Source organism: Cyprinodon tularosa, unplaced genomic scaffold (genome assembly GCF_016077235.1).
Source record: "Cyprinodon tularosa strain WSP-4 unplaced genomic scaffold, ASM1607723v1 ctg115, whole genome shotgun sequence".
Classification (NCBI taxonomy): Eukaryota; Metazoa; Chordata; class Actinopteri; order Cyprinodontiformes; family Cyprinodontidae; genus Cyprinodon; species Cyprinodon tularosa.
In genome coordinates this window covers 251003-267982 of record NW_024037948.1, presented here as the reverse complement: position 1 = coordinate 267982, position 16980 = coordinate 251003, and the positions used below count along the sequence as shown (strand labels likewise).

General features: G+C 36.8%; 1 protein-coding gene across 5 annotated transcripts in view; it reads left to right on the top strand.

Annotated features, from left to right (window-relative positions):
* The window catches only part of ccser1 (coiled-coil serine-rich protein 1), a 204336-nt gene that overhangs the window by 21607 nt on the left and 165749 nt on the right, over nt 1-16980 (top strand). For all 5 annotated transcript variants that reach the window (XM_038305276.1, XM_038305285.1, XM_038305293.1 and 2 more), the window contains exons 5-6: nt 9252-9342; nt 14709-14814. In XM_038305276.1, the coding sequence (XP_038161204.1) occupies nt 9252-9342; nt 14709-14814 (197 nt within the window). The remainder of the gene's footprint in view (nt 1-9251; nt 9343-14708; nt 14815-16980) is intronic.

The following is a 16980-nucleotide window of genomic DNA, read 5'->3' as shown; positions in this document are numbered from 1 at the left end:
TAATAATTATCATGGTTTATTAGTTTTTATGTATTTAATCACATTGTTTAAAATGCTCTAGTTTATAAAACAATATGTGTAAAAAACACTCTCCTCCTAGTGAAACAGGGCAGCAATTAATGTAAACTTGAGGCTTTCAGCAGAAAATTGACCTGAATAGGGATGGAACAGTTTATGAAAACCGTCCGAACCGTTCGGTTCGACTGTCTCGGTACGGTTCGCGTGTGTTTTGTTCGGTTCATGCGCTGCTCCTTTTTCTCATAGGGGAAGCGATTACACTCCAGAGCAGAAGGTGGCAGTACTGCGACCAAAGCCAACCACCAGTAGTAAACAAGAAGAAAAAGCGAAGCAGCGTAGCCGGGTGTAGCAGAAAAAAATCAGTTGTTATGGAGAATTGTGTGGGTATGGCGAGTGGGAAAGAACAGGAGTTGGAAGATGCGCCAGCGGCGGAAAGAAAGTTGTGGATAAAAGTGCAACAGTGTGCAAGCATTGTGCAACACGTGTTGTTTATGCTAACAGCAACACGACCAACATGTCTTTCAGTTTTAACCTTACCATACTAGACATAATAGTTTTTCCTAACAATCAACATATACCGAACCGAACCGAAAACCGTGACCACGAAACCATGAACCGAACCGAACCTTTCCACCCCTAGACCTGAAACATGAAATCAGTGTTTCAGTGGAATTATTCACATACAGTTTTTGAATGATCTAATCAAAGCCCAAACCTGTGGCAAGACTTCCAAATGAATATCCATAGATGCTCTCCATCCATTACAGGATCTGACTGGCTTTGAGCTATTCTATTTAAAACAACGGGCAGACATTACATTCTCATTCCACATGTAATATGGGAAAGTTTTAACTCAAGCCACTGAATACCAATGGATCTCACACTTCAGGTTAGTATTTCTTTCCCACTTAAGTTTTAAAAGGTATGACTATTGTTGGTTGATAAAATGAAATAAAATATATATTCAAGTTTGTGGTTGTGATGCAAGAAATAAGCAAAAAAGGAGTTAAAGTTGTTCGTAGTTGATTAAAGGCAGAAAACCTTGGAAACATGTCATTGAAAGATGTAGCGTTGACAAGACTAAAAAATTAATATAGAAATAAATGATTTCAGTCTAAAAAAATTTTACAGTATGTGAGTTTGTTTTTTTTTACCTTATCTCAATGTCTTAGTTGCACTACGACCTGTTTGGTCTACCATCTAGGAAACGTACTTCTGAAAATGTTAGATGTTTGATCTGAATTCCGCCCTCGATTTGGTCACGAAACATAACTAAGGTCATCACTTTTTTTTTTGCCTTGTACCCTCTAAGATTTTAACAGAGGTAAAGAAAGAGGCTCTGTACACAAATGCCATGTAGATAGGGGAATTATGCGGAAAACCCATCGGTATTTAATCTTTAAACACTTAGTTTGCGGCCTCCGCTCAAACAGCATCTGCTTTTATTTACAAAGTAAAGGATTTTTTGAAGGATTTTTTTCCCACAACACAATGAGCTGCATGTCTAAAGAGTTTAGAATGAGTGGGTGCAATTCTGCTAGGATAGTCTGGTATAATGCTCTTTCTATTACACTTGCTGATTTGAGTCAGTGCTTGTAGCCCTGACCATGAAGATATATATAAAAAAAACATTCCTCGAATCTAGACTTAATTTAGCTTCTGTTTCTGCATCACATACAAAAACCCAAACATATAAAAACATGGAGAAAGAACAGTTGACATTCAAGCCAAATCCATCAATATGAATCATTTATAAACAGTAAACTTCAGTATTGCAAATATATGGAAATGATCAGTTACAAATGTGGGAAGTAAAGTAGGCATTTCCTGAATGAATCCTTTTTACGGAAACTTTGGAAGTTTTAATTAAGTGTGAATGTGTGACGTACTTCGAAAAACTTCCTCGGTCATCTAACAGGTTTTAGTCTGGTGTTTACTTTGTCTGCCCTCACACATTGCAGCAGTCTTTGTTTGGGCATAATTTAGCAACATTCATTTTTGTTTTTGCCAGAAGGATATAACTGTCACGGGGTTGGTTTTTCCCACAAGGAAGCTCCATAGGAGGCAAAGTCGTTTAAATCAATCCTATTTATTCTACTGGAGACTAAAAGCTTCTTCTGGGAGATTACACATAGTATGGATGTACTCTGCACATTACTGTTTATATTACAGGCTGCTACTGCTGCCTCTCCACTTCCACTTTGTTAAATGTTGTATAATCTCTTTCTTGCCTCCTCTCTTCCTATGAAGTGCCCTTCTGGGGCTTGAGTAATGGAGGAAACATTGGATCTCAGCAGTGTATATTAAACTATATCCTATCTCCTCTTGCTTCGTAAAATGTTATTGGTCAGTTTTATGCACTTGTAGCTAATGAAAAACTCAGAATTTAGACACCTTTGTCTTCACCTTGTCTGTGTTCTTTCTAATATGTTCAATAATGGTATGCAAGCAATAACATGTTATCAATAAATACAAAGCCCTCTTGGCACCTTTGGTTAAGATGTAAACAACCTCTTTTAATGCAGTAGAAGATCTCACCCTGATACACTGATGAAAGTGCAAGCTTTCCGGGTTTTTTATTTTTATTTCATTTTTGTGCTATCTCTTAAGGTTTTCATATACCATTCTCACACCCAGACCGCATTAAATGAATGCATTTTTTCACAGCACAGCGAGAGGTGATGCAGGACTCCTCCGTCTACATCTTAGTTTTGCAGTATAAATATAAAATATATTATAAATGAATTGTATATATTATATATAAAATCCAAAGTGATGCCACCTCCTTTACATGCTTTACTGCAGCCATGCTGCAGAGCATCTCTCTCCTGCCATAAAAGAAAAAAGAACAAAAAAACAAATTTAATCTAAGATGATCTAAAGCAGCACTAAGTAACATTTTTAACCTTGATATATCCTTTTCTAAGATTAGATGAGCTTTATTGATCTCACAGCGGAGAAATTCACTTCCCCATGACGCTAATCTAAGTGTTTATAAGACGATTAATTGGTCTGTCATCTCGCCTGACTAGCTGTGGTCGGCTAACCACATTGCACGTTTCTGTGCCACCGACCCAGGTGGCAGACTCTCTGCTCTCATCTCCTGGTAAGACAAACAACTCCATGCACAGGCATTGGCATCAATTGCCACACACCCTCACTGCGCAACCAACTACAGAGGAGTTTTTATTTTTATTTTGGAAGTTTATGATTTGATGGAGTCAGTAGTAAAATTGAGAAAACAGAGAAACTGAGAATCGGATTGGCACTGGGGTAGCTGAAGAGTGAATTTGGATGAGGCGTTAGCTCCATAACGAGATCTCAAACTAATACACTGATGCAAAACTGATACAGACCTGTTAATGTACTTCCAAGTACTCTATCTTTTAAGTTCTGTTCTCATAATTCTACTACTTTATTCGCATAATATTACAACCTGTCAAAACAAAATTTCCTTTTGTATGGCCCTATTACTCCATCATAGCATTGGCTTATGTCTACCAAATAGAAAACACTTGAATTGAGAGGAAGACTTTCACTTGTATAAAAGTAACAACTTCCAGCAAAAAGAGGAAGTTGTACAGTAAATGACATTAGATAATGTACACTAATACCCACCTCTTCAGACATTTTATTGTGATATACTAGACAGTGAACGCTCTGTAGGTGTGAGGTGCGAGGCTCGCGGCAGGCAGTCGGTGATTATGACAGTCATATTATAAAAAAGGTCCTTTAGGGGAGCACCACTCTGAAAATGATCTGGGGCTGCTTATTTCAATATCATCCAAACATAACTAAAATAAATATACACAGCAGTGTTTTTAAGAAGGAATGATCCAAACCAATAGGGGTCTTATTTTAAAAGCAAATGCCCCATTAATTGGTGACAAAAACATTCAATAATTGATCATTAGAATAATTGTCAGCTAGTTTATTTACCAAATAACCTTAGCCTGAATATAGACTCTAAAATGTGGCTTTTGGTGAAATACCAAACCACTACGATCCTTAGTAAGCAAAAAAAATTATAATTCTGAAAATATTGTGCAGTTAAAATGTGTTGGGAATAGCAAAGCAGAGCGTCTTCACTGCAAAATAAACATTTGTTGAGCCGGTTCCAGCACAAATCTGCATAGATTTAAAACTGTCCATCCTACAGTGCTGCTGGAGCAGCATTCGGTCCCGGTCTGTTCTGTGGATTTGTGTGTATTCTTCTGTTAAATTCCGCAAAACAGAGATTATTTTATAACTTGCCACTTAACCACACTACATTACTATTTCATTTGGATAACATTATGCTATTTCATGTCATATCAATGAAGTATTTCGAAAGCTGGATAAAACTGCCCCTAAAGGTTGTACTTCCTAAATGTTTTTATTTGCATAGAGGATCATGTTCATGGAGATTAGCGTAGACATGATGACTCATTAAAAAATAAATAAAAAAAGTGGGTTAATTATAGTCAACATTGCCATTTTCCCTATCAATCTTGCTATGACTTATTTTCATGATATTGTTCATCCTTTGTGTAAACTAAGTCAAACATAAACCAAATCAAGTTTTGGGCTGCAATGATAAATGGCCAAGTTATTTACTTCTGTGAAGGGAAGCAGTTCCATTGATCTCATTCTGTTTGTTATTGATTTTTCTTTTTATCTTTTCTGAAGCTGTGAAACATTTCTGTTGCTAGCATTTGCAGCTTTTGGGTTCTCATAAGTCTATCAGTGACAGTGGAGATAATATTTTGACAGGCTGCTTGTGATTACGCTCATAACTAGCTCACAGAGGATGAATTGCGTACAATATTCTCCTGTTTCAGAGACAGCCCAAATGACTTTGAACAAATTATTTTGTTAGTAGCTGTAATGATGGAACAACCCGACTGAATTTCCCCTCTCCTTTACTTTTTCTTTTTCCTTTTTCCATTGGCATTTCAATAGTTTACTTGCTAAATTAAAATAAGATATTGTTTGTCTTTTGTTTATGCTTTTGTTTATGTTTGTTTTCACTGTGTAAAGGTTAATTATTAAGTTATATTTGAATTAATCACAAAAAAGACAACGAAACTCTTCCTTGCTAATAGAGATTGTTGTGATATCTGATGCTAGATGGTGGAAAGAATAGGAGGACAGCGGGAATTGTTAATGCATTTTAATATATATGTTGCAGGAGAAGAAAAAAATAAAATAGAAATATATAATCTGATGTTAAAGTTTTCCTATTTTCTCACAGCAGATCTTGATCGATTGTTAGGGATGGCTAAGATATAGCGATAAATTCTCTACATAAAAACATGGGCTTTTAAGCTACAATGAGCCCAAATGACATTTATGAACAGATTGCTATCCAAGCAACTTGTGTCTAGTATAATTGACTTGAGTTGGAGGACTCTTCAGTATCCAACTGCTTAGCCAAACTCCAAAACAGTATTTTTATTTGAAGAGTGTACAACAACAACAACTGGCAGGTTAAGTGCTCTCCTGCTACAAAAAAAAAATAAAAAAATTTGTGGAGTAATAAGAGAAAAATACAGTGAAATCATTAAATTTACCGGCTCTCTGCTTTGGTTGGTGAAGATATCTAACCTTAAAACAAGAAATAATTAATAATAATTGAAAGAACAGGTTAAAGTCACTAAAAAAGCGTCTAAAGTTGATCTAATCGTCTGATTGTTGTAGCTCAGAAGTCCGGGACAGCCCTAAATACTGCCGCATGTCACAAAGCTTCTCTGCAAAACCAGCTGAGTTTGAGCTGACAGTGAACAGCTGTAGTAGCGGCAGAAAGTCCCGGCGTTCTTTCAGATCTGACGATCTGCCATGCGCTGTCAGATCGGCAAACATTGTTCTAAAACACAGGCATGCACATGCGCAACAGAGTTATTCCCACATTGAATATAAGCAGCAGTCTACCGACCAGCAAAAACACGTTTATCTTGACTTTTAAAAAAGAAAATCAGCTTTGATTATACTATTATTTCTTGGATGCAGAAGTGGCCAGACATGATTGAAGTTTCTGGGATGTTGGGAGAAGAAGCCTAGTAGTAAAGTTTGGCTAGATTTTTTTAATGTTTAAAGTCATAGAAAACATTGACTGTGGTTTATATTGTGACTCAGAATTCATTTATATTAGATAACATCTTAAGCGTACGTCGATCTGACAGCACATGCTGCTCTGACAGAACACAGGATACCCATGGCGTTCATCTCTGTTCAAAGACGTGTGTTTACCAAGCCTGCTGGATGAAGATTTTATACTGTACAGATAAAAAAAAAAAAAGCAACAGATATCTCCAGCTACACTTACTGGTTTTTATCTATCTCCTCTGACAAAAGAAAGCTTTGTGGCTTTAGTTTTCTTCTGGTGCTTCTGCTGTTTTAATGTTTTCCTTTAACTTCAGAGTTTCTGCTGGCACAAATTCTGTTAAAATGGGGATGAGAAATGATTTATGTCAGACACCCGACAGAAGAAAAATAGGATCCTAATTAAAAAAAATCCTTTACGATTGAAAACTGTTCATCTCTATTTTACATTTCATCATAATTATAAAAAAACGACGATAAAATTAGGAGTAATGTTGCAATTAATATTTGAGTGCAGAGATAATGTGCAGTCATAGCTCATTTAGGTATTTTTTTGTGGAGACATCGCTTTATGTCAAATTGAGGTCATGTTTTCTTTCCCTATCTTATTGTAAAGTCTGAGTCACACCCTCTGTATAAATATATAAGATTTAAAAGCTTCCATCTACTTTTATTGTTCACATACAGTCAGCAAAATCGTCAAAACAAACATGCTCATTAACGTCTTTTAACAAAATGACTTGAATGAATCATTGGTAGCAAATGCTGCATCACTCTTGGGTTTTGTGACCAATACGGAAAGATCAGACGATTGCATTTAATCCTGTAAAGGGAGAATTTATATCACTTAAAAAGTAGTAAAGCACACATTTAAATATGTGGAAAAACAACAGATTTTTTTTTTGCTCTGGCATTCTCCTTTGCAACCCCTTCGAATAACTAAGCACTTAGAAGACTAATCCCTCAGGATTATGGTTTGACTTCAGATATTTAGCCGACATTGTTTCGTATTAGATGGATGTTGGCTGTGCCTTCTGGATGACTAATGGCTCCATACTGATGCATTATTCTGCGGCTGTTAGAAAACGACAAATGTCAGATGATAAACTGCGAGTCTGCATGAGCAAACTTCTCTGTCATGTGGGTTTTATTCAACGAATGGATTTCCAATTGGACTGGACGTTCATTCCACCGTGCCCTTAGGCACACTGTAAACACAGTGGCTGGGAAGTGCCTTCTCATGCAGATTGAAGCCATTTGTTAGTTGGTATATTTTTCCATAGCTGGAGGCTGTAATACCTGCATGAAAAGCCAAATCGCTCTCACTTCATCTTAATGCTTATGCCTCCTCAAAGCACTGAAAACATGTAATTTTCTTTGATTTAGGCAGAGGGAGAATAGAAACCACTGTCTTTTAATCTCCTTCTTACTCTGATCTCTGTTTTGGGTGACATTTTGTTTGGCAGTTAGCAAAAGGAGACATCCTTTAATGAGAGCTGAATCTAATATTATCTCTATTAATTCGAGGATGATGCTCAATCAAATAACAAATGTGAGGTGAAAATGTGACATTGCTTGGTTGTAAGATCATATTTCTCTAGAGAGAGGGGTGCATTAAAAAAGGGCAATTTAGCTTCAGATGCAATCTGTGTGATGTAGTATTAAACAGACTCTTCATTTCTTTCCCAATACCTTTATAGCTTTTTGCTGTAAAATCTGAAATGAAGTCTCTTGCTTTTTTCTTTTTTTTTCCTTCCTCTATTTTCTGTAATGATCCTCCAATTGGGAAAAGCAGCAGTGTGATATTATGTGCTTGCCGTACAGAGGCTGCACTGAATTCCGAGGTTTGGCTGAATGGTCAGGACTTTTCCTCTCAGAAGATAGGAGATCGATTGAGAGAGTGGGCAGCAGTACTTCTATGTTTTATGTATAGCTTATTACACAATAAAGATATGAAATGAAAGGCTTTAATACTCAAAGTAGTGCCTATAAATCTTTAAGTTATACACAATTTAACAAGTTATAAAAAAAAAAAAAAAACATTTATTTATTTAAGTTTTTATTATCAATTAGGTTCACCACAGTTTCTTCCAATATCAAACTTTCCGGAACTATCCAGGTTTATATATATATGTTAAAAAAAATAAAAACATTTAAAACGATTTAAAACTATTAAATGTCCTTAATGTGACCATTAGGTGGCAGCATTGACCTTTGGTATCCAGTTAACCAATTTAACCTGAGCTTCTGCAGCATTATAATACTAAGATCATGAGACTTGACAGCAAGTGATGTAACAGTTTATGTGTTTGGGTTTAGGTTTGCAGTATGAGGTTGGGGTTATTATTAAAACGCTGCTTTTCTTCTAACAGTCTGGTTTTACCAAATGGCTTTTTTCTGTGAAGGATTTCAGAGGATTCTGGGAAATCTCAGATCAGTTTAAAACAGTATAAACATTGTTATAGTTTATATGGGGAAAAGTGTAGAAAATGTACTTTTGGTTGTCGTCTCAAAAAAATGTTTTGTGTGCAACAATGTTTTTAACCAATCAAATTAAAAACATGCATTTTTTAAGGAGGCTTCTGGAATAACATGCAGAGTTTTAGCCTCCGTGTTGGTTATTTTATTAGAACAGGTATTCAGGACTCGCAAACATCATTAAAGCAAAAGTCTGAGTCCATTTTTTGAACCTCAGCTGAGCGTGATGCTGGATCTGGTTGTCATGGGAATTAAAAACAGCAGATTATCAGAGTTTATCTGATGTACTCAGCAGCTTGCAAATAGAAAGCTGACAGATGTTACACAAAACTCCAGGCTCATTTGTCATATTTATTGCTTTTTCAAACAAACCGTTATCATACAGAGATAATAGGACTCACAATATGTGTTTTATGAGGTTTCTTAGCGATGAAGACGGAATAAACATCTCAGCTCCTGAGGGTGAGGATGAAAAATCTAATTTCATAATAAAACGAACTGTATCTTTTGATAGTTCAATGTAGTGCAATTTTGTCAAGCAGAGTTTATGGAGATCCTGCTGAATTGATGAAAAGTGTATCGCATAAGACCAATGCAGAAGACCTAGTTTAATTATTTATTTAGTTAAACAATTAAAATGGTCTTTTGATGTGGCATTGCTTTTTCTTCAACAGGATGTGCTGAACAATCTGGGCTCCTCAGAACTGGATGAAGATGATCTCATGTTAGATCTGGACCTCTCAGATGATCAGAGGCATCGACATGGTAACTCCTTCCCCGTGGCGACATATTTTTTGAGTCGTATTAATGCCTTAGTAACAGAAGTCAGTTGTCAAGATATATTTTCACACTTCCTATCTTTATATTTTCCACATTTTCTCATACTTGCTTTAATTCCCTTTCGTTGCTCTCGTTTTCTACCTCTCTAGTTCTTCATTAAACTGCATCTATTCCACCATTTTAAAATATAAAACCAGTATTTTGACTACATAAGACACGCACCAGCAACTTAGATCCAACCAGCTCATTTGCAGCAATTTATCTCCTTTGTTGTTTTGGCATTTCAGTGCCGACATGCTTCGTGGTTGAAAAGTATCTGTCAGAGGAGAGTTATTTCTGTGTGGCAGTGACTGCCAAACTCCCAACTTCAGCTGCTTTTCATATAAAGAGTTCATTATCTCGCATAAGTACGATGAGCTGCTATAACCATAGACAATTATAAGCTCTAGAGTAACTTAAATAAATATCTCATTCATCAGATATGGTGAAGCTAAGTGATTCACTTTTTGCAACCATTAATGTTAATTATAGGAACACTGCAGTAAATGGGGCCATCAGTGAGCTATTGTAAATATTGCCACAACTGATTATGTTACTGATTAGCACCTAAAATCTTTGCTTTGTGAAAAGTTTTGTTTTGCCCCCTCAATGGAGTCAATTAATGTTTGGAATTTGAACACTTTCCAGTTTGTGTGCGTTACGTTTCTCAGAAGCTGCTCAGCTGCTGGTGAATCCAGTAAATTAAAGCTACTCAGCAAACTGTTCTATTACATCAATCAAAAGTCTCTTGAGATTTAGCTTGTCATCTATTGAAGCACTTTGCATATCTTTTTTTCCCCTCTTCTTTTTGTTTTGGAATTTAGTTGTAAAGTAATCAGTTCTCACAAGAATTAAAGAAACTTTCATGTACACAAGCCTCTGGTAACATCTTATAAGGTGGCATAGGTCCACTGATCACAACACTTTTGAGCTCATTTGTATAATTCTTTTTAGGGCTGGACAATAACTCCATATCAACATAAATCTCAATATAATGTTATTCCATAACAGAGATATTGTAATTTAACACATTTCTGGTATTTCGTGTATGCTGCAGTCTGTGGTTACGGCGTCTGTCACCGACTGATGCTCTGGGTGCAGGCGGTTTGAGCCGAACAGGAAGTGCTGCAGCTCATTGGCTACAATACGTTAGCGATAATGTACACCACAGACGGTTGCCCATGCTCTGCAGCTGTTGGTAGGGGTGCACCGATTGCAGTTTTAAAAAGCCTAAAAAAAAACAACGATTCCAATTTTCACTGATAACTGATTTCTTTTTTATAAGATTACAAGACACAAGGTATTTCAATTTCTATTTATTTATTTCTTATCTTACTAAAAAAAACATAAATCTTTGCCTTTAAAACAAACAAAAAAAAACCCTTCTAAAATAACTGCTCTGAAATAAAAATTAAAGTTTAAGGTATTGACAGTGGGCAATTTTTAGATCTTTACAGATGTAGATCAGATTGGTAGAAAAGACTGGTTTCACATCACTGATCTCACAATATTAGGAAAATCAAGGCCCCTAGCTGCAGGCTGTGCTAATCAGCTGCTCAGCTCTGATGTCGTAACTTTTAGCTATAAGTTGAGAGCCCACGCCAACATGACAAGTGTCCCACTTTTGAATGACCTGTACCCAGCAAATGCCTCCGACTTTAGCAGGAAAAAATATTGTTGTGTGTCGCCCATGTAGGAAGCATTTTGCTGGTAAACCTACAGCTGATTGGGGAGCTTAAAGTTGCAGTCAGGGGAGAAGAGCTGAGTGCAGCCTTTAAAATAGAGGAGAGCACAAGCTTTACCTCACCAACACAGAATCGTCTAGTGACATTATGGGATGTGTGAATTGATTAGTTTTGTTATGACTGAGCTAGAGGTTGGAGATGTGGAGTCACCAAGCCATCTCCCTGCCATGTATTTGTTCTGTCTGCCTGCTGAACCAGGTGAGTCCAATCTGTACAGTGAATTAAATTGTGCAGATTGGACTCACCTGGTTCAGTAGCTAAGCAGAACAAATGCATAGCATGGAGATGACTTGGTGACTCTACATGTCAAACCTCTGGACTGAGCTGATACCTGCTGAGATAAAGGTTTGGTTCAAACGTTACTAGCATTGTCTTTGTTCAAAAAAGGGCTCATTCTGTTCTGTTTTTACTAAAGTTGAGAATTGAAAAAGGGTTTTTACTAACAAACAGAACACGATAAAACAATACTATAGTATGGGTTATGACTAAGATAGAAGGGGAGAAAAATTAAGAGTACTTATTGTAAAGTGCTACCTACAAAGTCATTAAGGGTTTATCAAAAGTTATTGTTTTTGGTGAATTAACTGGGGGAATAGATTGTATTTTCAGAGCAAGTTATTTGCTGTTTTGCTAATTAAAGTAATTAGTGAACACAGTCTTTTAGGCTTAGGTACCTTTGCCTTTTTGAACAATTGAAAGAAAATCACAAAAAAATAATGGAGGCAATGTGAAGGGGAAGCATGAATGCATGGATTGGGGAATATGAGGAGGGAGAGATGATCACCTGGATAAATGTGCATTTCATCTGCCTAGCTTGTAGCTCCAAGAAGTAGCTTTAGATGTAGATTTTCTTTAAACAACAATTTCAAAAAGGTTATATTGAAGGGATTTCATAGACATAGAATAATTTTGAGAAGTTTGTACAGGAATCTGTTGTTGCTTTTCTTGGTAGAATCTCTGAGGCTTTCAAATAACAATCGTATGGACTGAAAATAAGAACTATTTCATGCTATAATTTTTGGCCATATAGTCCAGTCTACTATTATTTTTTATACCATTCATCCTTCATAGATATCCATCAACCTTTATTAGTCAAATGAGTTATAACCTGGTATTGATAATCCTTCTAAATGTTTCTGGAAATTTTGGTTTAGTCATTTTTAATACAAATATTAAATAGAGCTCATTCTGAGCTATTTTTTAACAATTTTTTTCTCCTGAGGGAACGCATGAGAATTTGACTGGTGTGTTTGCACTTTTATGTGGATGCACCGTTAGCAGCATTAGCTGTTTGCAATGATTCACTTTTCATTGTTTCTCCAATCTCTTACAAAAGCAGCATTACTTAACTACTGCCTGCAGGAGAGTCCCTGCTTTTTCAAATCATCCCTGGTAGAATAAAGGTGGTCATGATGAAAGCAAGGGGGACTTAAAGTATCCTATTAGTACCCTTCCATGAATGACGTAAATTATAGAGGACCATTGTTTGTCTGACCTTATGGGCTTTTTTGGTTTAAACAAGGAGCCCACACAAACAAACTCAAGCTACTTTCACATTATGGATTGTTTCAGCTGGTTTTAACTAAAGCCTAGAACTTACACACACGTTTGTACATGGAAAAAGTCAGATTTACAGGTGATGATTCCTTTAAAATTCTAAGGAAGAGTGTCATCCCTGTCACTGTTTGCTTTAGTTTTACGTTTCCTGTTTCCATGGCTTTTAAAGTAACCTATGAGTCAGGGCTTGGTTCAAACAGATAAGGTTAATCACCTTTCAACTTAAAAGTTAATCAGTACCTTAGAATCCATTTGGAGCTCATTTTGCCCTCAGAATTATTTTGTTTTTGTGGTAATAATGCTATCGGGTGTGGAAGACATTCTTCCAAGATGCTGGCCCATAATCTCCTCATTCCTGCAGTCACTCTGCTGCACTTGCATGATGCAAATCTCCTGTTACATCGTAAATGTGCTCTATTGGACTGAGATCTGGCAGCCATAAAGGCTGTAGCACTTTAAGATAGCTGAACTTTTTGACATGTACATTTTTCTGGAGGAAGTAGCCATAAAAAAACTATAGTGATTAAATGACAGGAAGGGTTAGCAACAAGACTCAGGCTGTGATGTTTATACGATGCTCAGGATGTGTGCTTAGAAAATACTACCAGCCTGAACTGCTGAAACAAATAGGCACATGTCTTTCATGCAGTTAATGCCAAAATGCCAAATGCAGTCAAAATGAGGACACTTCTGACAAAAGCAACACTTTCCAGCCTGATCTTAGCTGTCATTTGTGACAATCCAGTTGGGTCTTCTACTGCTGTTGCCTACCTGCCTTTTTAGTTTAATATGTTGTTTAGTCAGAGGTAGTATTCCACATACTTTGGATGTAATCATGATAATTTAATCAACTTTCTTATTTAAAGAAAAGTTTTTCATAAAAATATTTTTATTTTTAGAAGCACTCACGCCCTGACAACCTTGCTTCATTCAATCCCATTTCATCAGATTTTTGATGCTTACTTTAAACACATGAAATGTTTTCACCACCTCAGGATGCTCAAATGAGTTGCTGCAAAATGTTTTCCTGACTCAGTAGTTGGCTAACTGTAAGTACATGTGAAAGGTGACTAAAGTTGTCTGCTGGTCAGGTGGATTCTTGTGCCACTTGAGAGGTCAGTGACAGAAAACAAATTTCGCTGGAAAGTATTTTTAAATGTTTAACAAACTATTAGAGATTAAAACAAACAAAAAAAATAACTTCAGCTTCGTTAAACCAAATTGCGACACTTCCCTGTATATTCTCCTGGACTTGCTGGGTTTTTTGGGCTCAGCCTTTGTGCACTCGCACCAAATATTCACACGTACACAAATAATGAAGGCGTCTCTACAGGCCCCGGCTGATACAGAGCTAAACCAGGCATCGTCATTAATACATACTAGCACACAAGCGTGGATGCTTAGTCATTAGACCTAATGGTTTGCAGAGTGTAGCATGAAATTAAAGGTTTGATGAATTGTTCTCATAAAGTCAAGGGACTAAGATTTTGTGCTTGCTATAAAAGACGAGGGTTCTTCTACATAATCAAAGTGAGTCATTTGAAGACACACACATACGCATGGCTTTCAGGTGGTGGTATACACAGCCCCAAACGCGTGCAGAGGCTATAAACACACAAATGAATACACACCTGTCCCATAGGTCTGCACACACCTACACACTCTTATTGGTGCTTCACATTTTTACCTCTCTCCTGTGGCCTGTTAAGGGCCTTTATTAAAAAGAAAGCTGTTTCCCTGCAATTTATGGGCAACTGAGTTCAGCAGCTGTGGACAGACAGATGGACCTCCACAAAGACTGGATGAAATGCAAACTCTTGTACTTTTGCTCTAATTAACTTTTTTTTATTTTTTTTTTTACTATGGCCAACAATAGAGCACTGGATCTTTTTAACATTGAGTGTAATTAGAAAGTTGTGAATGTTTCACAGTCGGGTTGTTTATTTACCTCACTGATAAGTACAAGGTATTATATAGAAATTAAATGATTGTTTGTGTTTCTCTTAATAGTGTCGAGAGAAGACTCGAGCAAGTCCCTGACATCCTGCCCGAACTTGCTTCCTTCCCCTTTGGATCCACCAGCAGATCGCTTTGCAGGGAGAGAAAACATTCAGAGGTAAATTTATGTGTAGTGGGAAAATAAAAAATACAACAGCCTGCTTTGCATATTCCCTACAGTTGCAGATAAATAAAAAAGTACCATGTTTTCGAAACTTTGAAAGTACTGCTAGTGTAGATAGTTTGAACAGAAATGTTTTGCATTTTTGGAGGGCAAACGCAGTAGTTGCAAAAAAATAAAATAAGGTTCACAAAACAGCTTCAACAGTACAGAAAATAAAGTGAGGGCGCCTTTGATATAAGTAATTGCATGAATGGGTTTTATTTATTTTATTCACTAATACTCAGAGTGCAGTGACTCTCTAACTTACTCTAAATTATTTGACATTTTCCCCCATAAACAATCACTTCCATCCATATTATAACTTACAAAAAAAGAAATAAAACTATTATTGCATACATGTGCATTAATTTCATTGATTGAATAGTTTGGAGATCCACCTTTCACTGCAATTCCAGCTGTTTTGGGGCTATGACTCAACTAGCTTTGTAGAGAGAATGAAAATTTTTTTCTACAAATGAACATCCTGGAACATGAAGTTTCACCTCTGTCTTAAGTAAGATATCTTAGTAGGTTGTCTTTGTGGTTTTACTGTATTTAGGTCCAACTATTAGCTTTGACAAGGTTCTCTGTCCTCTGCCCAGGAAAACCCTGCTCTTTGTCACCTCTGTTTAATGGCGGCCATGTTCTGTTAAGACTATAAGTATTCTACTAGACATTATGTTTTCCATGTTAGCCAAAAATGCTTCAAAACTGGTCCTATCTGCCCGGACCTTCTCTACATGTTTTCTGTGTATCCAATATGGCTTGTCACCAACCTCAGAGTGGAGTTCCTTTGGCTGTTTTAACCTAATTTAACATAATCATTTTTAGATGATGGATCAAACAGTGCTGGGTGGGATTTTCAAAGTTTAGGTTTTGCATGGGTTTGGTTTTACTAGAGCTGTGTGTGTATATTTGTAGAGACCTCTGATATAGTGCATTTATTGACCAAATGTAACGGATTACACTGAAATGCATTAACACTGGACGGTTCGGGTCATTTTGTCTTCAGACCAAAAGGTACCCAGAGAAGGGACAAAATGCAAAAGACAATTAATCACTTTGGTATCAAGTGGCGCCTGTGCCAACATGATTAAAAAAGGGTGAGATGGGGAGATGGTCAGTAGCAGAATTAGGTCGCTTGACAATTTATGTCTGACAAATAATTGTGTTACCTCCAGGATTAACAGTCCTGAACAGTATTAGGTTCATGGCATAGTAGAACAATAGCCACAGACACAAAAAGAGGAGAGAAACGGGCCACGGTCTGGTGTTGGCTGATAAAGCTCTGCATCCAGCTGGTGCATACTGTATGTAAGGATGAAGTAGATCTATTACACATGTACCACCTACCGGGCAATTATCCTCTGTAAAATACAGCTTCATCTCTGAAGAGCTGGAAAACAATTGTAATTATTACTTTTTAACTTACTTAGGAGAAAGAAAGGAAGTGTATTGCTTTTTTTCCCAGAAAACTCCTGTTCCTCTGATTCGCATAAACACCTTAATGCTTAATGCTTCTTCACCTCCTTTGAGATGAAACAGAAAGGTGAAGGCTGGATGAATAAATAAAATCTCCCATAAATATGCAGTTTCTCTCAACTCTCATCCATTTCCTTCTTCATAAAGACAAAGGTTAGAGTCTTAAAGGGAACATTTGGGTTTTCTGTTTGTACATATAAATGCCACTGTCCGAGACTGTCTCTTTTGTATGTGATTTGATTTGGCCACTTACCTTCTCTCAGTGCTTGAGTCTGGATGCATCTGGTTCATAACACACAGTGGCTTTTCTCCAAGCCTGCGCACATACAGAGGGAGCTGTTCTGTGGATGAGACTTATTTGGTTTTATGGAGCCAGTGGGTAATAAAGGGTTGTATCACCAGTAGTGTCTGGTGGTCTATTTGACGAGCCTGCACTGATTATTACTTTACCTTTCATTGTTCTTTTCACTGCTTGCTAGTTGAATTTCTTTTATTCCTATTGGCATCCATTCAGTAAATACACCCTGACTGTTGAAACATGCTTTCTTTACTGTCAAAGATTGTCTTTCTTTTTCAGGGAGGCAGCGTAGGTCAACCTGTGAGAATGGATTTAAGTACATTTTAAAAGATTTATACTGA